This window comes from Hyperoodon ampullatus, assembly GCF_949752795.1.
Source record: "Hyperoodon ampullatus genome assembly, chromosome: 7".
Classification (NCBI taxonomy): Eukaryota; Metazoa; Chordata; class Mammalia; order Artiodactyla; family Ziphiidae; genus Hyperoodon; species Hyperoodon ampullatus.
The window spans coordinates 14,490,138-14,516,110 of NC_136920.1; the positions used below are offsets into that span (position 1 = coordinate 14,490,138).

At 43.0% G+C, this 25,973-nt stretch overlaps 1 protein-coding gene and 1 pseudogene across 2 annotated transcripts; both read left to right on the forward strand.

The window, feature by feature from the left end:
* The first annotated feature begins 4,629 nt into the window (after positions 1 to 4,629).
* Positions 4,630 to 5,585, forward strand: LOC307055734 (olfactory receptor 5P55-like; annotated as a pseudogene). Its single transcript has one exon. The product of its transcript is annotated as an olfactory receptor 5P55-like (transcript).
* Positions 5,586 to 20,013: 14,428 nt separating this feature from the next.
* On the forward strand, positions 20,014 to 20,775 carry LOC307055740 (olfactory receptor 5P58-like; the record flags this gene model as incomplete). Its single annotated transcript, XM_079707939.1, has 1 exon — positions 20,014 to 20,775. The coding sequence occupies one exon, from the start codon at positions 20,014 to 20,016 to the stop codon at positions 20,773 to 20,775; it is 762 nt and encodes a 253-aa protein (XP_079564065.1).
* Positions 20,776 to 25,973: the final 5,198 nt, after the last annotated feature.

The following is a 25,973-nucleotide window of genomic DNA, read 5'->3' on the forward strand; positions in this document are numbered from 1 at the left end:
AGAGGCTCAACAAATATTTGTTTCCTCCATCATGATATTTCTGCCTCCCTCCACCATCACCCAGGATTATTATAAGCACCTCATTCTTTTCAAAGCCCCTCTGTTTTTACCATCTCTGAATCCCAAAAGCCCAGCCAAGACTTGTCCTTTGCACTTTGCAGATGAGTACATAGGACCCAGCTTTCTCCAAGTGACTTGCCAGTGTCACATCACCAAGTGTGGAACTGGAACCATACCCCCATCGAGGAGCTCCCGGGAGAACTCCCTGAGCGCCACTCCTCAGGGAATTAGGTTCTCAGTCCTGTGGCTCCTTCCTGTTTCTCCCCGTCAGTACATTCAAATCCACAAGTATTTCAGCTCCCACAATGTGCTGGGTTACAAGCAACTTTTTTTAATGTCCAGATCTTTTGTACATGGAAAGGATTATCTAAAACCGTTTATTAATTGATTATATCTTAATCTGTACATGTATTTTTTGTGGATTTGTGATCTTTACTGGTTGATAAGTCTAAAAAGTTGACCACCAACTGGAGTCACACAGTCTCCAAACATTGTGTGACTAAAATAAGCTGAAACTCCTTGGTGGATTAACATCACCATAATAATAAAATTGAATGAGCATCTACATTGTCCTATGGTGAGAGATTGGCCTCACGGAATTGGGACCCTGAAATTCTCACTTTTTTTCCATTCTTTATTTTTCAAGTATTTTCCTACTGAGTTGTAAATTTGGAACTTAGTTTTTCCTAGGCCATTAAATGCAATTTCTAGTTTTTCTTAGGCCATTAAATGCAATTTCTAAATATAATAAATTTAATTATATATCTAGTAATGTTTGTTAAAATTTAAAACAATTGGGGCTTCCCTGGTGGCGCAGTGGTTAAGAATTCTCCTGCCAATGCAGGGGACACGGGTTCGAGCCCTGGTCCGGGAAGATCCCACATGCCGCAGAGCAAGTAAGCCTGTGCGCCACAACTACTGAGCCCACGCACCACAACTACCGAGCCCACGCACCACAACTACCAAAGCCCATGTGCCTAGAGCCTGTGCTCCGCAACAAGAGAGGCCACCACAGTGAGAAGCAACTGCACCACAACAAATAGCCCCACTTGCCACAACTAGAGAAAACCTGTGCTCAGCAACAAAGACCCAACACTGCCAAAGGTAAATAAATTAATTAATTAAAAAAATTTTTTAAACAATCACACTTGATCTTTGGTTAATGCTTCCTTTGCCCAAAAATCTAACAGATTAAATTCCCCCAAATAACTTAAGTGCTGTTTAAAATCAAATTCTCTTAAATAATTCAAAGTAAAGTCACAAAAAAAACCCTATAGGAGCAAATTCTCCTAAACATTTAAACACTATTTATAAAACAAGATTAATTAAATGCTCTTAAACTATTTAAACTACAATCACAAATTTAATGTACCTGATTTCCAAGCCCTTCAAGTGCCTTCATAAATATTTAAGCAACTCCTGAAAATTACTAAATCAAAATGTTTATTTTTGGTAAATCAAATGTTCTGCATTTTAGCAGAGTCTAATCAAACATAGATTTAGTTAATTCAGTTTAGCTAATCATTCTCCATATTTCAAGTCTAATTAAGTAAATACTCTTAATTGTTTCAAGCACCTTAAATAGTATGCAGATGCAATATGTATATATTCAAATATGTATTCAAGTTCATATTAAATAGTATAATTGTCACATAAACTTGTCATCTTAAAAATAGATCCTACACACAATTATCAATGCAGGGTGCAAAGCATACACCCAACTGAAAAGACTCATCCTGAGGCTCCCACAGCAACTGGAGTTACAAATGATTGTCCAAGATCCAAGATGAGCGTTGTGGAGTCAGTGATTTGGGCTACGACTTCAAGACTGGAAGAGGGGAACATGGGTCTTCCTCCCTCAAGTGTTCAGCACATCCTTCATGTTAACCAGCTCCTTTAGTCAGGTTCTGCTGCTATAACAAGGTACCCCAGGCCCCAGCTTCCAGTGGTATTGAGTTTCACAACCCAGTGCATCATCTTTCAATTCTACTCTTACCTAATTCTTTTTTGTTTTGAACATTTTAGTTTAAAAGAATTTAGACTTACAGAGGAGATATAAACATAGTACAGAGCGTTCCTGTCTACCCTTCATCCATCTTTCACTACATGACCACAGTACAACTGTTGAAAATAAGAAATTAAAATTGTTGCAATAGCATTAACTAAACTATAGGTTTTATTTAGATTTCATCAGTTTTTCCACTAATGTCCCTTTTTGTTGTTGTTCCAGTCTCTAAATCCAGGATACCACATTGTCTCGAGTTGTTAAATTTTCTTAGTCTCCTCCAATCTGTGACAGTTTCTCGGTCATTCTTGTCATTTTTGCTGTTGACAGTTTTGAGGCATACTGGTCAAGTATTTTGTGGAATGTTTCCCGATGTGGGTTTGTCTGATGTTTTCTCATGATTAGGTTGAAGCTATGGATTTCTTACCCAATTCTTATCATAAACATTCTCCAATGTCTGTCACCTGATTTGGGCAAGTGGAATTCCAAACTCACCCATCTGGGTAGTAACTATCCTCTTTGCAGCCTGATTTGCCTTGATAAGACTCTGTATGTTCTTTTTTCTTTTTGGCCATGCCACGTGGCATGCAGGATCTTAGTTCCCTAATGAGAGATCAAACCCATGCCCCCAGCAGTGGAAGTGCAGAGTCTTAACCACTGGTCCGCCAGGGAAGTCTATTGAGGGCCAACTATGTGCCAGTCACTGGAGATACAGCAATGGACAGAATTGACAAAAATGCCTGGCTTCACAGTTTGTGCATCTTAATGTCAGGGTAGAGATCATAAACTAATCAGTCATGCGTATATAGCATGTTAGGAGAGAATCAGTCCTACGAAGAAAAAAAGATCAAACCGAGAAGAGGAATAGTGAGTGCTGGAGTAGGAGAGAGTTTCCTTTAAATAGGGTGCTTAGGGAGGGCTGCACAAGCAGGTGACATTTGAGCCACAGCTTAAAGGGGTAGAGAGAAGGAGCCATGTGGCAGCTAACTGAAGCAAAGCGAGGGTAGGGGCCAGTTAGCACAGAGGTCCTGAATCATGCCTGGCATGTCCTAAGAGGAGTAAGGAAAGACGTGTAGCTAGAGCAGGGTTAGGGAGAGTGGGGAGAGGAGGATAAGAGAACAGAGAGGTAAAGAGAGTGTCAGAGTAGTGGCCAGCCTAGCAGAATGGGCTTTGAGGGCCATCGCGAGGGTTCTGACTTTCAGGTGTTAACAGAATCACCCTGGCTGCTCCTCATAAGAAAGAAACAAGACACCAGCTAAGACCAGTTGCAATAACCCAAGCAAGATAGGATGGTGCCTCTCAAAAAAGGGTGAGAAGCCAGTATACCTTTTGAAGGTAGAGCCAAATGATTTGCTGAGGGATTCGATGAGGGGTCCGGGGGAAAAAGGTCAAAAATGGCTAGAAGGTTTTGGCCAAAAGAATTGAAAGGATTGAGTTGACATTACCTGAGTGGGAAGACGTTCTTATCTAATTATAGTTAATTTATATTCATTCATTGACATGAGGCACAGTAATAGATATCAGGGCACAAATTATTGAGATATTAAGTAACTCTCCTCCTACTAGGAGTAAAAAAATGCAATAGGAAAGATGGATGGGCATTTTTTAAAATTTTTATTGGAGTATAGTTGATTTACAATATTGTGTTAGTTTCTGATGTACAACAAAGTGAATCAGTTATATATATCTCCCCACTCTTTTTTAGATTATTTTCCCATATAGGGCATTGCAGAGTATTGAGTAAAGTTCCCTGTGCTATACAGTAGGTCCTTATTCATTAACTATTTTATATATAGTAACGTGTATATGTCAATTCCAATCTTTCAATTTATCCCTCCCTTTCCCTTTCCCCCCTGGTAACCATAAGTTTGTTTTCTACATCTATGACTCTATTTCTGTTTTGTAAGTAAGTTCATTTGTATCATTTTCTTTTAGATTCCACATATAAGTGATACCATATAGTATTTGTCCTTCTCTGACTTACTTCACTTGGTATGATAATCTCTAGGTCCATCCATGTTGCTACAAAAGGCATTATTTCATTCTTTTTTATGGCTGAGTAATATTGGATGGGCTTTATGTTAAGATATGGTGCTATTAATTCAACTAAAGGAGTATTTGTGAAATTCAGGGGAGAGAGGAAGGGAACAGACCTCTAAGCTGGATTTGGAGAGACCCAAGGACATTCCAAGAAGAAAATGTTGAATGTGTGAAGACATAGACATTTGCAATAACATTGTATGTTTGTAGAAGTAAGTTTTTCAGAATTGCTAAAGGGTAAACTGAGAGCAGGGTAGCATGGAGGTGTTTCAAAGAGAACATCTAGCAGATTAAAGAATTTAGACATTATCCTAAGAGAGACAGGGAACACTTAGCACACAAGCATGATTGTGACATCATGGGATTGCTGTGGGATTCGGAGAACAATCTGCCACTCAGAGACAGATGTGACTTTTCATTTGTAGTAGATGTTAAAGGTTACCTCTTTGATGAGAATGTTATTGTTTCTCCATTCTTGTTTCTCCTCCTCTTCTTCATTGTCATGCGAGAAACACACCAGTTCAATGGCCTGGGGTCAGAAGCACACCACAGTGAAGGGATTCATCCTGCTGGGCCTCACAAACAGCGCAGACCAAAAACAACTCAACTCCTCTTTGCCATCTTCCTGCTGATCTACTCTGTGACGCTGGTGGGCAACCTGGGCCTGATAGATGTGATCCATGCCAGCGCCACCCTCCACACCCCCAGGTACTTCCTCCTGAGTGTGCTTTCCTTCCTTGACATCTGCAGTGCTTACGTATTCACTCCCAGGCTGCTGATCAACTTCCTCACCACTGACCAGTCCATCTCCTTCGTGGGCTGTGTGGTCCAGATGGCCCTCATGATCCTCCATGGCACAGGGGAGTGTCTGCTTCTGGCCATGATGGCCTATGACCAATTCGTGGCCATCTGCTACCCTCTCCTCTACCATACCATCATGTCCAAGCGTTTGTGTGCCCAGCTGGTGGTGGTCACCTATGCTGCTGGGGTGTTCATTTCAGCTGTTCAGACAGGGAATGCCTTCATCTTGCCCTACTGTGGTCTCAACATCATTGATCACTACTTCTGTGACATCCCCCCCACCATGCTCCAACTGGCCTGCTCAGAGACAGCCATGGCCAATGTCATCTTGCTCGTCTTTTCTGCCTTGGTCACTGTCCCCACAATCTCAGTCATCTTGGTCTCGAATGCCTACATCCTGGTCACAATCTGTAGGATGAGGTCCTTGAAGGCCCAGCGCAAGGCCTAATCCACCTGTGCCTCCCACCTCACTGCCCTCTCCTTTTTCTATGGGTCTGTGTTCCTTGTATACGTCCAACCCAACCCTGAAACTGCCTCAGCCTGTAACAAGATCCTCTCTGTGTTCTACACTATTGTGTTCCCCATGTTGAACCCACTGGTCTACAGCCTAAAGAATAAATATGTCAAGGCCTCTGCACAAGTTAGGGTTCTTAAGCTAAGCAGAAAAGTAATTTGTTAGAAAAGTATCTGGTAGACCATAAGATAGAAGAGAAGCCTAGAGAACCCAGACAGGACAAGAACCAAGAGAGGCAAGGCACAGCTAAGAGCCTGCCACAAGAGTAGTCTGTGCAGGATAGCACCATAGGAAGCATCACCTTTGGGCTCTCTCCATGGCTGCAGCTAGCACTGCTGCCCCAAGCTTTCAACACAACTCAGCTGCTGGACACAGCCACCTGCACTAGCCACCACACCTCCCTCTATAGCATCCAACTATGTATCATCTCTAACTGATCCTAGACCTTCCCATCATTCCCTGAAGCTCAAGTCCTAAGCAGGAGCATTCACCTGTCTGGCAACGTAGCTATTCTACATCTCTTGGTATATTAACTACATCCAGCATGGATATCTTACATCCACTGAGCTCCTACATCCACATTTCTGTTGTACAAAGCCCTGGGAGGTGGAAATAGGACCTCCTTTCACTTCAGAAGTGGGAGCTGGATTCTATATTCTTCCTGTCTTGAGAGTTCCCAAATATAGAAAGGAGCATTGAATGCCAAACAGTGAAAATGACATATTTCAATAGGAGAAACCTTCCCTACAAGGCTCTACAGGGAATGTTGCCCTTCTGAATACATGATATTGGAGAAATAATCCATGTGGTGTTTGAGTATAGGAAGGAGATAGTAGTCACTCGACTTTGTGGGAGAGAGTGGAGGCTCCAATTAGCCAGGGCCCAAAATGTGCTCTAAAGCAGTAATGAGCTATTATTTCTACGTAAATGGCCAATTAAACAAAATTAAAGGCTGAAAGACCATACAACTTTTTTCAATCAAAATCAAATTACCTTTATGTTTTTAGACAAAACCCTACTTGTATTGTAACAGAAATCAGTCTTACTAATTTAAGAGTGGGGAAAAGGAGGTGGAATTTATTGTGAAACCCAGACGTCAACTGAGGTTCAGTATCTTTTGGGGATTCAAATAAAATTGGCTTGAACCCTGTTCCATGCGTGGTTGTGTCCCCACATCCCTGCCAACCTGGAAATCCTAGGTAACAGGAGATGGGCTGTAAATGTGTTTTATGCTTTGCCTGGTTACCTCTAATTCTGAGTTCCTTAATCCACTGAATTACTTCAGTTTATGAATCAGCCAGGGAGGAAGAAAAAGCATGGGATTAAGAATGTGGATGATGGGCTTCCCTGGTGGCGCAGTGGTTGAGAGTCTGCCTGCTGATGCAGGGGACATGGGTTCGAGACCTGGTCTGGGAAGATCCCACATGCCATGGAGCAACTAGGCACGTGAGCCAGAACTACTGAGCCTGCGCATCTGGAGCCTGTGCTCCGCGACAAGAGAGGCCACGATAGTGAGAGGCCCACGCACCGCGATGAAGAGTGGCCCCCACTTGCCACAACTAGAGAAAGCCCTTGTATAGAAATGAAGACCCAACACAGCCATAAATAAATAAATAATAAGCCAAGCATTTTAAAAAAAGAAAAAACAGAACAGGTCTTATCCAATGGTAGCAAACAGAACCACAATAACTTGTCTACCCACAGACCACTTAGTCCCTCCAGTTTCTTTAAAAAAAAAAAAAATGTGGATGATATAAATGGGGAAGAGGGAAAAACAAAACCTGACCATCTTAGATCCTGATGGGGAAGAAAAAAGGGAAGTATAGGCAGGTTGGGTTAAGGGCAATACAGCTGTGCTTGAGGCCTGTGAAGAAGACAAAGAAGCAATTGCATCTCTGTCAGATAAATCACTCACCTGTAACTTCACAGATGTCAAAGTGAAACTTTTTCCTAGAAAACTAATTAATCCATGGGTGAACCTGTTGATCAATGCTTAGTGATGATATTGGAATCACCTCCTGGCTTTATGTTCAGGTTTGAGGTCATTTTTCTTAACATACTGTACTAGGCTTCTCCAGAGAAGCAGAACCAACAGGATATATATGGATAGATAGATATAAGAGGAGATTTATTATAGGAATTGGCTCGTGCAGTTATGGAGGCTGAGATCCACAATCTGCCATCTGCAAGCTGGAGAACTAGGAAAGACAGTGCTGTAATTCAGTCTGAACAAAAGCCTAAAAACCAGGGGGCTATCGATGTAAGTTGTGGTGAGATTCTGAAGGCTCGGGAACCAAGATCAGCAATATCTGAGAGCAGGAGGAGATGGAGGTCCCAGTTCAAATAAAAACAGCAAAGTCACCCCTCCTTGGCCTTCTTGTTTTATTCAGGCCCTCTACCGACTGGATCATGCCCACCCATATTGGGAAGGATCATCTTCTTTACTCAGTCTACCAATTCAAATGCTGATCTCTTCTGGAAACCCCTCACAGACACATTGAGAAATGTTTTACAACTATCTGTGCATCCTTTTGTCCCGCCAAGTTGACACATAAAATTAACCATCACACATACTAAGGCTAGAGCAGGCTCCAGCCGGTCCCCTACCACCTCCGCAATACTCCATCTCAGACTCAGGAAGTTAGGAACTGCAGTCTCTTCATGAAAATAAGCCATTTGCTTAATGAGAAAACTTTCTTTAAATAATAATTTCCCTTAGGGCCAAGGAGACGCAGAGGACCAGGAAACAGAGAAGGGGAGGTGCCAACCCCTCCTTCACTGCCCTGGTAAACTCAGACTCTGCTTCCTAACTTCACCAATTCCTGAGCACATGTTGCCAACAGCCCTAGGCAACCTAGTCACTGACTAAGAAGTGAACAGTTTCCCCAGAAATTGATAGGTGAGTAGCCTAAGAGGAATGGAAGGAAGACAAGGCAGAGGTGTGAGCGCAGGAGCAACTGGTGACATGGCAACGTTTCCCCAGAGAGACAAAGCAGCCAATTCCTTCAGCCCCCCACATACTGCCCTCTCCAAATGGAACCCAGCCCTCTCCTCCTCTCTCCCTTCACCTAAAACCATCTGGCATAGAACCCAATAGGAGTCATTGGAATGTTGGTTGGAAATTAAGTCAAAGTGTTACCTCTCTCAAGAGCATTTGAATTAAATTTTTATTTACGCATCTTTAGAGCACCCAGAGCCCGGCCAGTACCTGAAGATCTAGAACTTTCCATTGGGTGGAAGTGAAGCCAAAGGTAGGGGCAGATCAAGCCACAGGTGCTAAAAGGAAGACCAGTCTGTGGTCCCGGAGAGGCAGCCAAAGCACTGGGCTACAATGGATCACAGTCCAAGCAAACAGTCAGTGTTGAATGAGTGTTTACTGTTACCAATGACTGGCTCCATCACCTGAGAAAAATTGGTCAGCCTTGCTGGGCCTCAGGTCTGTCCTATGTAGAATAGAGATGATCCCTAAAATCTCCTGTTTACAGATGGAAAGGGGGATAAATCACTTTGAATCTCCTGGATGTTCATCTTGTTCTCAAGGCTCTCAAACTCATTTAAACTGGCCCTAAAAGTCTTTGGGGGAGGGACATTGTAATGAAGTGGGGAGTCAGCCCTGGCACTGGGATCTTCAGTGGAAAACTCAAGCTCTCCAGCGGCTGATAACTTCACTCACCAAGCGTAATGTCTCTCCAGACATCACTTCCAGGGGCAACTTGGGGCAGGATGGAAGGAGCCAAAATTAGATAAGGCAGGGGCCTTCCCTTGGAGAAAGAATCCAAGACAGTCTAAGGGCATCTCCAACTGGAGCTGGCCAGAGGAAACTAGTATCTCAAGGAGAGGGAGATGGACAGATATCCTTCAGAAGATTCATGGATCCTGCTAGGGTGTGGCCACCCCGCCTTCTCCACAGGATCCTGAATGCCGTCCACACCCCCCACCAGTGTCATAGACCCCGTTTCATCCTTACCCTCTCCGGGACCTTAGAGAAACTGGCCAGTCCCAAGAAGCTGAGTTAGATGGGAAGCAAGCCTGGCTCATAGGCAGTGTGTGGATAAGCTCTGTAAAGATGAACTTGCTCCATGGAGGGGTACCAGTCAATCTCAGACCCCATTCTTCTACCTTAAGATGCTCATAAAGTATGATGTTTGATAATTTGAGAGACTGAAGTTTCAAGGCCAGCCCTCCAGAGTTGTTATCACCCAGAAAACTCTATGCCCAATAAACACTGTATCTGAAGCAGGACCTCAGGGTCTGAACAGTGCGGCTTCCCTTGGGTGTTACTATTGCATCCAACAGACAGTTTGCTGTTCTACTCACATGCTCTTTGAAGCTCAAACTGCAATTCTTTATAAAAATGACCCAATCACTCAATTTACAAAGTTGTCAGTAAACAAGTGATGTGAGCAAAACTGGCAGGCTCTCGAACTGTGCCCTAGAAGACCAAAGCAAGAAGGAAGACCAGAGACAGACTTGAGGACTTATGGGCAGGATGGGATGTTTAAAATTTCTTAGCGGTTCCTATCTGACATCGCTGCCTTCATGCCTCTCCCCCTTCTGACTTCCACAGTCACAAGAGTTGGGCTCAGACATTCAGCCCAAATGTGGGTCGCTGCCCTGGCAGCCCCAGCACTGAGTCTCCACAGTGGAGCTCCTGGGGGAAGCCAGAGTTTTCACTCAGTGTGATCATCACAAACCATGGTTAAAGCCAACTCACTTGCCATGCTCACCCCTCATTTCCTCTTCCCCAGGCTTAGCTGTCACTGAGAAATCACATGCTCCTAAATACAACCCAGACCTACTAGGTAATTAATCTACCTCCTTAGCCACCCAATCACTCTCCCAAATTTCCTTCTTTCTCTTTCCCTATGAACCAGAAATCCTGAGACAGAAGACTGTAGATTCATGAGAGCATAAGGTGAAACAGAAGTTACATGGGCCATGGAATCAGACAGGACTGGTGTCTGAATCTGGTTTTGCCATGTACAATCTAGCTTAATTTTTCAACAAGAAAGTCGTGTAAAGATTAAATACTTATATGGTAAGAGGCTTAGCATATAGCATGGTTTAGAGTAGATGACCACTTGATACCAGCTTCCCCACTTCTTCTAGGATTATTCATTCTGGGCATTAAAAGGGCATTGGCTGCTGATATCAGTGATGTGGTCATGCAAAATAGCATCTTCATTTTGCTCTCCTGTGGCTCCAGCATCATTAATCATTACTTCTGCGACCTCTGCCTCTCTGCCTAACCTCCAACTTACCTGTGCTGACATTGCCAAGGCTGAGGCCATCCTCTTCCATTGTTCTGCTTACCCTCTCCATTGTCACTGTCATCCTAGTCATGATCAGAAGGATGCATCCCCTGAAAGCCCAAAGCAAAGCTCCCTCCATCGGTGACTTTCATCTTACTGTCATCTCCCTCTTCAACGGCACCATCGTGTTCATATATGCTCAGCCAAGCCCTCGAAGTCTCAAGACAATGGGCTAAACCCTGAGGTCCTGTAGCAGGACAGAGCCAAGACAAGTAATCAGACCTTGCAGAGCACAGTAACTCTAAACCAAGGATGAGTCAAAGGCCAAATACCAGGAGAAGAAGGATAAGATTTCAAAACCCAGGTCAAGATAAGAAAGGCAGCATCATGAGTGAAATCAGGGTCAGACACGAAGTTAGACCAATAGGTGGTACCCTTGGGGGCAAGACAAATATCAGATTCCTTGTCCTTAAGGCCAATGGAAGTCAAACCTAACTTTTGAGGAGCCAGCCTCAGAAAGGGGTATTTCAGATCTCTCCAGACTCCTGCTTATGTACAAAATTTGTTTGGAGTTAAGCTTCTTTTAAAGACCCATCCTCTCCTATTCTGGCACCTGACCTTGACCTCTCCTCCACAGCTCTATTGCCCCTGATAAGAGACAGTGGCCAAAGACAGCACTTCAGAGGCTGCAGTGAAGCGTACTCTGTTCCAGCACCTGTTTCCTCACCAGGCTCTTTTTTTCATGAGCTCTCCACTCCCAGGACAGCGTACAAACACAAGCACATTTGTCACTGAGACAGTGCTGAATTATTCCCACAGTTACATTCCTACAAACTCTGCTCACCGTTGTTATCTGGCTGTGTATCTCGCTTCCCCAACTGAACTGCAGGCTCTCTGAAGCAGGAACCAAAGCTCATATTTCATTTCATCCCCAACTGAGCCTAGCACAGTGCTGGGTAGTTAATCAGGGCATATTAATTAAGGCATATGTATTTATATATATTTCACCTCTTCCTCTTTGGATTTTCAGCTTTTAGACAACAGAAGATAAAAAGAATACCAGTTGTTGTTATTCTATAAGGCTCGGGACTTTATGAAACACTCTGCTCCCTGAAGGAGGCATTTGCCCAATAATGATCATTAATAGCTAATATTTATTGAACATATATTATGTGCCAAGAATTCTGGGAGGCACCACATACACACTATTTCATTTAACCCTCATAACAATTCTATGAGTAGGTTATGCCTATTTCACATATGAGAAAACTGAGAGTCCAAGAAATCTAGGGTCAAATATAGTTCAATGGCAGATCCAGGTCCAGCTGATTCCAAAGCCTATGCTCTACTTGAATGTCTAAAACCCCTTGGGTTTTTGCAGAAAATCATGCAAGTTTACATTTCTACTGCTTCCAAAAAATCCAGAGAACTTCTCCCTATTTCCCACCAAGGCCCAGCTTTTCTATTAGTTCCATAGAGTTTTGACTCCTACCAGGAGTTTTCAGTTCCTACAGAGCACCTGAAGAGCCACTTGGAACAGGAAAAAAGAAATGGGATAGAAGGGGCGGGAAAAATTAGGAAATGAAAGGGCCCTTGGTGCCACTGCTCTGGCCCCACTCCTTTTGCTATGAAAGAAAGCCCCAATTTCCTAAGCCAGTTACCTCTCTGTCATCACCTTCCTGAGTTCCATCTTAATGCTAGTGTAGAGTTTCTTTGTGAGTCACAACAAATAATGAAGCCACTTTTTCTTCCAAGGCAAGTCCAGGCTGGTTTCAAGAGCGGACAAGCAGTGATTCACTGATTGAATCATAAATGGGGGGCTTGGAGAAGGAGTGACGTTGCTTAAAGTAGCATCTCTCCCCCATATCAGAGAAGGGTCTATTGAACCAGGACCTCAATTTTTCCTTGTGCAAAAGGAAGTATTTGGAAAATATGATCTAAGGAAGGTCACTTCCGGTCCTGATATTCACATGAAATCTGAACCCACTTGGCAGTACCAATGAACCTATGTATTGATAAAACATATACTGATGGGGTAACCTGCCTTAAAGGTAATGTAACTCTGCTTTTCTTCTCAATTATCAGGTGGCCAAAACAGGAAGAAAAATGTTCCCAAGTCACCCTGGGTAAAGAATGGATTGCCAATTGATAACTCTTTGAAACACCACCAGAAAACTTGTTCCTCGACCAAAGCTAAGTTTATTAGACATGCTATAATAAGAGAGAATATAGAATCTTAGTAGTTCTCAATAGGAGGAAATCAATGGAAAATATTTATAGATTTTGGGGGTCTGGATTCAAGTGATTTAAGGTGGATCTTTCACATCAAGGAGCAGATCAGGACTGGACAAAGTCTGTGACATTATAGTTTAGGATTGACAGATACAAGGGGGAAGGGCCTGAAAGCAAATCTTGGTAAGTAAACTACTGTTTGTTGAGAAAATTGTTTACCCAAGTGAGTGATCTATTGTCTTAATAGGAGAGATGTTTGCCTAGAGAAGCAAACTATTTGTTCAGATAAATTGGCCTGCAGGAATTTCATGAAGCAAACAGTGAAGTTATTTATTGGTTTACAATCATATCTTCCTAGGCCTGAATTTCTGGGAACAATTAGCTAAGTCATGTTGCCAAATAGGAAGTCTCAGCTCTCAGTCCCAATAGTTAAACTATGTGGATATAGATGATCTCCAAGCTCAAGTTCAATTTATTCTTTTTTAAACTACCATGAGACTCTATTCTGTTCCCATGGAAACTGAACTTCACCTCACTTCCTCCCACCAGTGACATTAAGCCTGGGCCATAATGCTGTGTGTTTCTCCCATCTCACCCCACAAAGTGAGCAGAGATAGTTAATAGAGAAATAGTTTCAGCTGAAGAAGCGCTCATATCACTTGTCAATCAGGCTTGAAAGAATGGGGTTGTATAGAGCCTGCTACTGACAACTAGAACCTTCTCATGTTAAAAAAATGAATTGTCATAAATGAGTCATGGGGATGTAATGCACAGCATGGTGACTACAGTTAATGATACTGTCTTGCATATTTGAAAGTTGCTAAGAGAGTAGATCTTAGACATTCTCATCACAAGAAAAAACATTGTAACTACGTATGATGACAGATGTTAACTAGACTTGTGATCATTTCTCAGTATATACAAATATCAAATCATTATATTGTACACCCAAAACTAATAGAATGTTGTTTGTCAATTATATCTCAGTAAAAAATGTTTTTTTTTTTTTTTTTTTTTTTTTGTGGTATGCGGGCCTCTCACTGTTGTGGCCTCTCCCGTTGCGGAGCACAGGCTCCGGATGCGCAGGCTCAGCGGCCATGGCTCACGGGCCCAGCCGCTCCGCGGCATATGGGATCCTCCCAGACCGGGGCACGAACCCGTATCCCCTGCATCGGCAGGCGGACTCTCAACCACTGCGCCACCAGGGAGGCCCTAAAAAATGTTTTTAACTAAAAGTCAAAACAGTTTTAAAAAATTGCCTTAGGTCAGTTAGCTAGATGCTGGCTCAGTAAGTGTGAAGAAAGGACTTCTCAGAGGAAACAGGAAGGAGCCTGGTCCGAGAAGCATGGACCATCTGAATTAGGAGAGATGAGATAGAACTGGGGTCACAACCAAGAGAAGAAGTTTGCCCTGGAAAAAGATATCAGGCAGGGCTTCCCTGGTGGCGCAGTGGTTGGGAGTCCGCCTGCCGATGCAGGGGACGCGGGTTCATGCCCCGGTCCGGGAGGATCCCACATGCCGTGGAGCGGCTGGGCCCGTGAGCCGTGGCCGCTGAGCCTGCGTGTCCGGAGCCTGTGCTCCGCAACGGGAGAGGCCACAACAGTGAGAGGCCCGCGTACTGCAAAAAAAAAAAAAAAAAGGAACTTACCACGTTCCTCCTCAAACCTGTTACCTGTTAGAGTGAATGACACCATTGTTCACCCCATTACCCAAACGAGGACCCTGGATGTCATCCTTGACTGCTCTTCAGCCCACATATCCAATTAATGAGCAAGTACTGATAAACCCATCTCCCAGCTATTTCCCTAATCTTTTCACTCTCTCTTTGAGCAAGGATCTCATCTACATTGGTCACCATTGTGTCTCCAGTCCTACTAATGGGACTTGATTATTTGTGAGTCAATAAATAACACTATCCCAGCCAAGGCCACTGTGATCAGCTGCCTAATGTAGCTCCCTGCCTCCTGCCTAACTTCCCTTGAATTCATTTTAACACCTTCGGCTGACCATGTCACCATCCTGCTTAAACTCCTCCAGCAGCTCTCCACTTATAGGACTCTGCTCTCAAGGCCAGTCCTCCAGAAGCTGAGCAGTATTTTCTCATGGTTAACAATGACCAGTACTGGTTAGTAAATGTTTATTGTATTTACTTATTTATTTTGGCCATGCCCTGTGGCATGCGGGGTCTTTATTCCCCGACCAGGGATCAAACCTGCACCCCCTGAAGTGGAAGCATGATGTTCTAACCACTGGACTACCAGGGAATTCCCAGTAAATTTTTTTTTTTTTTTGCGGTTCACGGGCCTCTCACTGTTGTGGCCTCTCCCGTTGCGGAGCACAGGCTCCGGACGCGCAGGCTCCGGACGCGCAGGCTCCGGACGCGCAGGCTCAGCGGCCATGGCTCACGGGCCCAGCCGCTCCGCGGCATGTGGGATCTTCCCGGACCGGGGCACGAACCCGCGTCCCCTGCATCGGCAGGCGGACTCTCAACCACTGCGCCACCAGGGAAGCCCCCTTGCCTTTTAAAAATAAACATTTAGGGCTCCCCTGGTGGCGCAGTGGTTGAGAGTCCGCCTGCCGATGCAGGGAACGCGGGTTCGTGCCCCGGTCCGGGAAGATCCCACCTGCCGCGGAGCGGCTGGGCCCGTGAGCCATGGCCGCTGAGCCTGCGCGTCCGGAGCCTGTGCTCCGCAACGGGAGAGGCCACAACAGTGAGAGGCCCGTGTACCGCAATAAATAAATAAATAAATAAATAAATAATAAAAGGCAAGGAATAAATAGTACCTGGTCTAACCCTGGGGGTCTGAAAACTCCAGTACCTTCACCCATTCACTAAAGCTCTTTCTATCAAAAGAAATTTATTTATTGGGAATTCCCTGGTGGTCCAGTGGTTAGGACTCCTCGCTTTCACTGCTGAGGGCACGGGTTCAATCCCTGGTCAGGGAACTAAGATCCCACAAGCCGTGCAGCATGGCCAAAATTTAAAAAAAAAATTGTTTATGAAATTAGTTGAGACTCCAAACTACTGATCACTGTACTTTACACACAAATATCAAGCAATTAAAGTTATAGCAAAAGTGGCAAGTTCCCGTACCCAAGGAAAGAGCAGAGGTGTCAGAGAGAGAAGTGGAACCCATCCTTGGCTCTGTAAGGTATCCATGGGAACAGGAGGTCTTCAGAAACTCTCAGGGACTTTCTCATCTTGAGACGACCTCCACCTTCATGAGCCGCCCCTCTTCTGACCTTGATAAGCCTTCTCTTTTCTTTCATGTCAGGACACTTCATTCTCATTCATGTACTCTCATTGCCATGGCAGCCACCCATCAACATCTTAGCAGAGGAACTGGAGGAGGCTGTCCTTCTGCCTTCTCATCCAGGAATTTATTACTGTGAATCCAGGTCCTCCAGGGTTCAATCACACCCATTGTTTCAGCCAGCTCACCCCTTAACTCTATCAGTGTGCTAGAGATGAGTGAGCCCAGGTCATGGAATTATTGAAGAGACAGGCCAAGCAAAGCACCCCTGCCAGCTTCCTTCTGGTTTTCTCTGTGCTGAGGTCTTTAAGGACCACAATAACTAACATCTCTCCTCTCTATGCTAATTCTGAACCAATTGACACGAAGTAGAAGCAAGGCAGACAGAGAGCAAAATACCACCTGCATCACTGATGCAACTTGGTACTGCAGAACATGACTCATCCTTATAAGTGGTCTTCTTAAAAATTAGACAGACAATGACCTAGTTTTAAGGTCTACATTACGGAGAAATAGAGCAGAGCGGAACCTGTGCTTCCAATGAGCAAAGCAGAACTACACACATTCAGTGCCTTATCACAAACCCATTGATCACAAAAGGCATCCCTCCTCCAGGAGAAGAGGGGGTCAGGTGTATTACACAATGGATATCCCTCTTTAAGAAAGGAAACATTGGGCTTCCCTGGTGGCGCAGTGGTTGGGAGTCCGCCTGCCGATGCAGGGGACACGGGTTCGTGCCCCAGTCCAGGAAGATCCCACATGCCACGGAGCGGCTGGGCCCGTGAGCCATGGCCGCTGAGCCTGCGCATCCGGAGCCTGTGCTCCGCAGAGGGAGAGGCCACAACAGTGAGAGGCCCGCGTACCGCAAAAAAAAAAAAAAAAAAGAAAGGAAACATCGGCTTCCCTGGTGGCGCGGTGGTTGAGAGTCCACCTACCGATGCAGGGGATGTGGGTTCGTGCCCGGGTCCGGGAAGATCCCACATGCCGCGGAGCGGCTGGCCCCGTGAGCCATGGTTGCTGAGCCTGCACGTCCGGAGCCTGTGTTCCGCAACAGGAAAGAAAGAAAACATCATGAGCAGAGAAGAAGCAACCCCACTGGTGCTCTCCATAGGTAAAATCTGTACATACTTTTTATATTTCAAGAGGCCGAGTTGTCAATAGATACTGATAGCACAAAGCCCTATTACCAGCTTTGATCAGACGCCACTTATTTCTAGCTATCCTGAGATACTCTGAAGAGGCCCTGCCTTATTCCTCCTTTGTTCCCAGCCTCATCCAGACGATACAGAATTCCAAACATTTAACAACCAGAATGCCATGGGCACCAATCAGAACAGATGCTCCAACAATCAGAACCTACACTCAACCAATCAGAACTGATGTCCAACCAATGACAGCAGGCCCTGTTCAGTGTCCCATACAAGGGCTTCCCCTCAGAACAGCAGCCTTTGTTATCTGAAAACTCAAAAAGCGAGGATGCTTAGAGGCAGATTCTTGGGAGCATGACAACAGCTGAGAAAACTTACATAAACATGAGGGCTCCTCTGGGGAGGTTAGGCTTGTGAACACTCTGACCTGTGCTCTCTGGTGAAAGAACTCACCTCCAGTGCTGCCTTCAGGACCATGCCCTGCACTGGACCCCAATACCACAAATCTGGCATGTCCTACTGCCTTCAGTTATTTATAGCTAAAACACAAGACTTTGGTTCTTTGGTCATGGTTTTGTCGAACTGGAGTTTTCATATTTAATGTAGCTGCCTATTCTCCCATACAAATATTTTTCTTAGTGGTAAGTAATAAACGACTTTGTTTTAATTTATTGTGTTTAATTTTCTCCCCTTGGATTATTAGCTCTGTCAATAGAGAGATCTGAAAGCCCAGTCTCAGGGATTTCCCTGGCAGTCCAGTGGTTAAGATTCTGCACTTCCACTGCTCCCTGGTCAGGGAAATAAGATCTCACATGCCATGTGGCACGGCCAAAAAAAAAGAAAAAAGAAAGCCCAGTCTCCTGACAGCTGCTCAGGAGGCCTGTACCAATAGCCAGGAGAGTCCCCAGCTGGGTGCATTAGTGTCCTAGGGCTGCTGTAACAAAGTACCACAAATTGTGTGACTTAAAACAAGAAAAATACACTCCCTCGTAGTTCTGGAGGCTGCAAGTTCAAAATTAGGGTGTTGGCAGAGATGTGCCCCCTCAGAAGCTTCAAGGGGTGGATCTTTCCTTGTCTCTTCTGGCTTCCAGAAGCCCCAGACATCCTTGGCTTGTGGCAGCATCACTTCAATCTCTGCTTCTGTCTTCCCATGGCCACCTTGCATCTGTATCTGTGTCTTCACATGACATTCTCCCGTATCATCTCCTGTATCTCCATTTTCTTTTCTTATAAGAACACCAGTCATATTGGATTGAGGGCTCACCCTAATCGAATATGATTCAACTTGATTACTTCTGCAAAGACCCTATTTACAAATAAGGTAACATTCACAGGTACCAGGGGTTAGGACTTCAACAAATCTTCCTGAGAGATACAATTCAACCTACAACACTGGGAGAAATCACTGCTCTGCTGAGTCATCTTATATTAATGATGACATTAGGCCTGATTTCCGTGTCCCTGGCCTTGGGGACTAGTACTGTTGGAGCCTTTGCCCCCAAATAAATTACAAATTAACACTTTCATGTATTCCCTCTCTGGACCAACATACCGGCCTCCAACACTCACTAGTGATGCCAGTTCTCCATGGAACAGGAAATTTGGGGAATAGAAATTTATTATAACTCTATAATAGACATATGATTATTACTTGGACTGAGTTCTAATCCCACTTTCTTTATGTACTAGCTCTTTTACCTTGGACAAATTGATACTCTCACTAAATATAAATGGACATAATGTTTTTTTTATGTTCTATATATTTTTACAATTTATTTTATTGAAGTATAGTTGATTTACAATGTTGCATTAATTTCTGCTATATAGCAAAGTGATTCAGTTATACGTATATATACATTCTTTTTCATACTCTTTTCCATTATAGTTTATCACAGGATATTGAATATAGTTCCCTGTGCTATACAGTAGGACCTTGTTGATTATTCATAGTTTGCATCTGCTAATCCCAAACTCCCAATCCATCCCTCCCCCTTCCCCGTCCCACTTGGCAACCATAAGTCTGTTCTCTATGCCTGTGAGTCTGTTTCTGTTTCATAGATAAGTTCATTTGTCATATTTTAGATTCCACATATAAGTGATATCATATATTATCTATCTGTCTCTGTCTGATTTACTTCACTTAGTGTGATAATCTCTAGGTCTATCCATGTTGCTGCAAATGACATTATTTCGTTCTTTTTTATGGCTAACATTCCATTGGATATATGTACCACATCTTCTTTATCCATTCCTCTGTCAATGGACATTTAGGTTGTTTCCATGTCTTGGCTATTGTGAATACTTAAATGGGCATAATATTTAAATGAGAAAGTATTATGAAGTTTCAATAGCTGTTTAGGAAATGAGTTAGCACATGACTCACAGTAGGTGATCCATTCATGCCAGTGTCCCCTCCCCAGTTCCTCTAGCACTGCCCATTCTGGGGGAATTAAAAGAGCTTCAGACACTGACCCCAGGGTCTGCCTCTAGGGTACAAGCATGTCTTACTTGGTGTCTCTGCAGTGACAGGGGCACCACAGCGAAGAACTGCACCCGCGTCACCTGGTTCCTCCTGCTGGGGCTCACGGAGCAGGCAGGGCTCAAGGGCATCCTCTTTGCACTCTTCCTGTTCATCTACTCAGTTACCCTCACAGGCAGCCTCGCCATGATCACCCTGATCCACGCAGACCCGCAGCTCCACACGCCCATGTACTTCTTGCTGAGTATCCTCTCTATCATAGACTCCTCCTTCTCCATGTTAAACACCCCCAGGCTGCTGGAGAGCTTCCTCACCTCAGGCCAGTCCACCTCCTTTGCAGGCTGCCTGGTCCAGATGACCCTCATGACTCTTCACGGTACTGCTGAGTGTCTGCTCCTGGCCATTATGGCATATGACCAATTTGCTGCCATCTACCACCCTCTCCTCTACCACATCGGCATGTCCCAACATCTGTGTGTCCAACTGGTGGCAGCCACCTATATGGCTTCTGTTGCCAATTCAGCTTTACTGACTGGGAACATCTTCAAGCCGTTCTACTGTGGCCCCAATATCATTAACCACTATGTCTGTGACGTCCCCCTTGTGCTCCAACTTGCCTGTGCAGACGCTGCCAAGGCTGAGGCCATTGTCTTCTCATCTTCTGCCTTGATTATCCTCTTTACCATCACCATTATCCTGGTCTCTTATGCCTACATCCTGGTGACTATCTTCAGGATGTATTCCCTCAAGGCTCAGAGCAAAGCACTCTCCACCTGTGCCTCCCACCTCGCAGTCATCTGCCTCTTCTACGGTACCATCACCTTCATGTATGCTCAGCCAAGCTCTCACAGTTCCATGGAACAGAACAAGGTCGTGTCTGTCTTCTACACAGTAATCATCCCCAGGCTGAACCCGCTGATCTACAGCCTGAGGAATAAAGATGTGAAGCCTGCTCTAAAAAGGAGATGCCTTGACATGCTGCCTTCCTAACAGAGAGTGGAACATTCTATCCAAAGCCATAACATGGTAGAGACAACATAAAACCTGAATAATATTAACACTTGGATAGAAGGAATTATGTGCCAGCACTATTTTAAATACCTTTCACATATCAATCCATTTAATCTTCACAACAAGAGGTTGAAATAAATGCTATTATTGTCCCTTAGGAATCTGAGGCACAGAGAGGCTGAGTAACTGGCCCAAGGTCACACAGCTAATAAGAAGCATAGTCAGAATTTGAATCCAGGCAGTCTGGCTCCAGAGACCATGTTCTAAACCAATACATTATATTGCCTTTTTCTGATAAGTGCATCTTACAAGCAGACAATGGGCACAGTTATTCCTAAATTCCATATGTCATAAGGAGGGGCTAGAACATGGAATTATAAGGTGGTATGGGAAAAATATGGACTTTGGCACACCTGAGTCATGCTGCCTCTGAGTAATTCTCTCTTTAGGCAACTGTGTGATGTCAAATCAAGGTACACAACCCCCTGACCCTCAGTTTTCCCAACTGAAATGGGTACTGATGCCCATCTCAACTGGTTATCATAAGGTTCCCATGAAGATAAAATGGGCTTACATGGGGTCTGGCACAAACAATTATTCAGACCATTGGGTTCTTTTCTTCCCTGGGGAAACCTCTCCATAAAACCAAATTCTTGTACATCAATTTTTTTTTTTTAATTTTTTTTTTTGACTTTCATATATTAACTAACCATTTAATAAAGTGGTTCTGGACTTCTCAGATTTGTCCTGAGACTGTCTTCTTTTTTTTTTTTTTTTTTAATTTTTATTTATTTATTTATGGCTGTGTTGGGTCTTTGTTTCTGTGCGAGGGCTTTCTCTAGTTGTGGCAAGCGGGGGCCACTCTTCATCGCGGTGCGCAGGCCTCTCACTATCACGGCCTCTCTTGTTGCGGAACACAGGCTCCAGACGCGCAGGCTCAGTAATTGTGGCTCACGGGCCTAGTTGCTCCGTGGCATGTGGGATCTTCCCAGACCAGGGCTCGAACCCGTGTCCCCTGCATTGGCAGGCAGATTCTCAACCACTGCGCCACCAGGGAAGCCCGACATCAATGTTTTTTAAGTGTGAGACCATATCAGATAAACTAAAAGGTTCTACTGTATAGCACAGGGAACTATATTCAATATCTTATAATAAATCATAATGAAGAAGAATATGGAGAGGGCAGACAGCAGAAGCAAGAAGAACTACAATCCTGTAGCCTGCAGAATGAAAACCACAATCACAGAAAAATAGACAAAATGAAAAGGCAGAGGATAATGTCTCAGATGAAGGAACAAGATAAAATCCCAGAAAAACAACTAAATGAAGTGGAGATATGAAACCTCCATGAAAAGAATTCAGAATAATGATAGTGAAGACGATCCAGAACCTCAAAAAAAGAATGGAGGCAAAGATCGAGAAGATACAAGAAATGTTTAACAAAGACCTAGAAGAATTAAAGAACAAACAAACAGAGATGAACACAGATCATGAAGAAATCAAAGAGTAAATCAAAAAATATCTAGAGATAAATGACAATGAAAACACGATGATCCAAAACCTATGGGATACAGCAAAAGCAGTTCTAAGAGGGAAGTATATAGCAATACAATCCTACCTCAAGAAACAAGAAAAATCTCAAGTAAACAATCTAACCTTACACATAAAGGAACTAGAGAAAGAAGAACAAGCAAAACCCAAAGTTAGTAGAAGGAAAGAAATCATAAAGATCAGAGCAGAAATAAATGAAATAGAAACAAAGAAAACAGTAGCAAAGATCAATAAAAGTAAAAGCTGGTTCCTTGAGATGATGAACAAAATTGATAAACCTTTAGCCAGACTTATCAAAAAAAAGAGGGAGAGGACTCAAATCAATAAAATTAAAAATGACAGTTCAGGAGCAGGCAAATCTCCTCTGTCATAAAACTTGCTAGGTCTTCAAGCAAGCCCTCCTTTCTATAAAGTTGACTGAAAATTTTAAAATAAATAAATTAATTAATTAATTAATTAATTAAAAATGAAAAAGGAGAAGTTACAACAGACACCGCATAAATACAAAGCATCATAAGAGACCACTACAAGCAACTCTATGCCAATAAAATGGACAACCTGAAAGAAATGGACAAATTCTTAGAAAGGTATAACCTTCCAAGACTGAACCAGGAAGAAATAGAAATTATGAATAGATCAATCACAAGTAATGAAATTGAAACTGTGATATAAAATCTTCCAACAAACAAAAGTCCTGGAGTGGATGGCTTCACAGGTGAATTCTATCAAACATTTAGAGAAGAGCTAACACCCACCCTTCGCAAACTCTTCCAAAAAATTGCAGGGGAAGGAGCACTCTCAAACTCATTCTATGAGGCCACCATCACCCTGATACCAAAACCAGACAGAGATACTATAAAAAAAAAAATTAAAAACCAATATCACTGGTGAATATAGATGCAAAAATCCTCAACAAAATACTACCAAACATTATCCAACAACACATTAAAAGGATCTTACACCATGATCAAGTGGTATTTATCCCAGGGATGCAATGATTCTTCAATATATGCAAATCTATCAATGTGATACACCATATTAACAAATTGAAGGAGAAAAACCATATGATCATCTCAATAGATGCAGAAAAAGCTTTTGACAAAATTCAACACCCATTTATGATAAAAGCTCTCCAGAAAGTGGGCATAGAGGGAACCTACCTCAACATAATAAAGGCAATATATGACAAACCCACAGCAAACATCATTCTCAGTGGTGAAAAATCGGAAGTATTTCCTCTAAGATCAGGAACAAGACATGGATGTCCACTCTCGCCACTATTATTCAACATAGTTTTGGAAGTCCTAGCCACAGCAGTCAGAGAAGAAAAAGATATAAAAGGAATACAGATTAGAAAGGAAGAAGTAAAACTGTCATTGTTTGCAGGTGACATGATACTATACATAGAAAATCCTAACAATACCACCAGAAAATTACTAGAGCTAATCAATGAATTCAGTAAAGTTTCAGGATACAAGATTAATGCATAGAAATCTCTTGCATTCCTATACACTAAAAATGAAAGATCAGAAAAAGAAATTAAGGAAACAATCCCATTCACCATTGCAACAAAAAGAATAAATTACTTAGGAATAAACCTACCTAAGGAGGTAAAAGGCCTGTACTCAGAAAACTATAAGACACTGATGAAAGAAATCAAAGATGACAAAAACAGATGGAGAGATATACCATGTTCTTGGATTGGAAGAATCAATATTTTGAAAATGACTATACTACCCAAAGCAATCTACAGATTCAGTGCAATTCCTATCAAATTACCCGTGGCATTTTTCACAGAACTAGAACAAAAAATCTTAACATTTGTATGGAGACACAAAAGATCCCGAATAGCCAAAGCAATCTTGAGAAAAAAAGATGGAGCTGGAAGAATCAGGCTCCCTGACTTCAGACTATACTACAAAGCTACAGTAATCAAGACAATATGATATTGGCACAAAAACAGAAATATAGATCAATGGAACAAGATAGAAAGCCAGAGATAAACCCACACACCTATGGTCAATTAATCTATGACAAAGGAGGCAAGGATATACAATGGAGAAAAGACCGTCTCTTCAATAAGTGGTGCTGGGAAAACTGGACAGGTACATGTAAAAGAATGAAATTAGAACACTCCCTAATACTGTACACAAAAATAAACTCAAAATGGATTAAAGACCTAAATGTAAGACCGGACACCTTAAAACTCTTAGAGGAAAACATAGGAAGAACACCCTTTGACATAAATCACAGCAAGATCTTTCTTGACCCACCTCCTAGAGTAATGGAAATAAAAGCAAAAATAAACAAATGGGACCTAATGAAATTTAATAGCTTTTGCACAACAAAGGAAACTATAAACAAGACAAAAAGATAACCCTCAGAATGGGAGAAAATATTTGCAAATGAATCAACAGACAAAGGATTAACCTCCAAAATATACAAACAGCTCATGCAGCTCAATATCAAAAAAACAAACAACACAATCAAAAAATGGGCAGAAGACCTGAATAGACGTTTCTCCAAAGAAGACATACAGATGGCCAAGAAGCACATGAAAAGCTGCTCAACATCACTAATGATTAGAGAAATGCAAATCAAAACTACAATGAGGTATCACCTCACAGCAGTTAGAATGGGCATCATCAGAAAATCTACAAACAACAAATGCTGGAGAGGGTGTGGAGAAAAGGAAACCTTCTTGCACTGTTGGTAGGAATGTAAATTGATACAGCCACTATGGAGAACAGTATGGAGGTTCCTTAAAAAACTAAAAATAGAACTACCATATGACCCAGCAATCCCACTACTGGGCCTATACCCAGAGAAAACCATAATTCAAAAAGACACATGCACCCCAATGTTCATTGCAGCACTATTTACAACAGCCAGGTCATGGAAGCAACCTAAATGTCCATTGACAGATGAATGGATAAAGAAGATGTGATACATATATACAGTGGAATATTACTCAGCCATACAAAGGAATGAAAAAGGGTCATTTGTAGATATGTGGATGGACCTAGAGACTGTCATACAGAGTGAAGTTAGAAAGAGAAAAACAAATTTCGTATATTAACACATATATGTGGAATCTAGAAAAATGGTACAGAAGAATCGGTTTGCAAGGCAGAAACAGAGACAAAGATATAGAAAACAAATGTATGGACTCCAAGGGGGGAAAGCGGGGCTGGGGGTGTGTGATGAATTGGGAGGTTGGGATTGACATATATACACTAATATGTATGAAATGGATAACTAATAAGAACCTGCTGTATAGCACAGGGAACTCCACTTCACTGTACAGTAGAAACTAACACAACATTGTAAAACAACTACACCCCAATTAAAAAGAAAGAAAGAAATTGAATATGAAAAAGAATATAGGGCTTCCCTGGTGGCGCAGTGGTTGAGAGTCCGCCTGCCGATGCAGGGGACACGGGTTCGTGCCCCATTCTGAGAAGATCCCACATGCCGCGGAGCGGCTGGGCCCGTGAGCCATGGCCACTGAGCCTGCATGTCCGGAGCCTGTGCTCTGCAACAGGAGAGGCCACAACAGTGAGAGGCCTGCATACCACAAAAAAAAAAAAAAAAAAAAAAAAAGAATACATATATACATATGTATA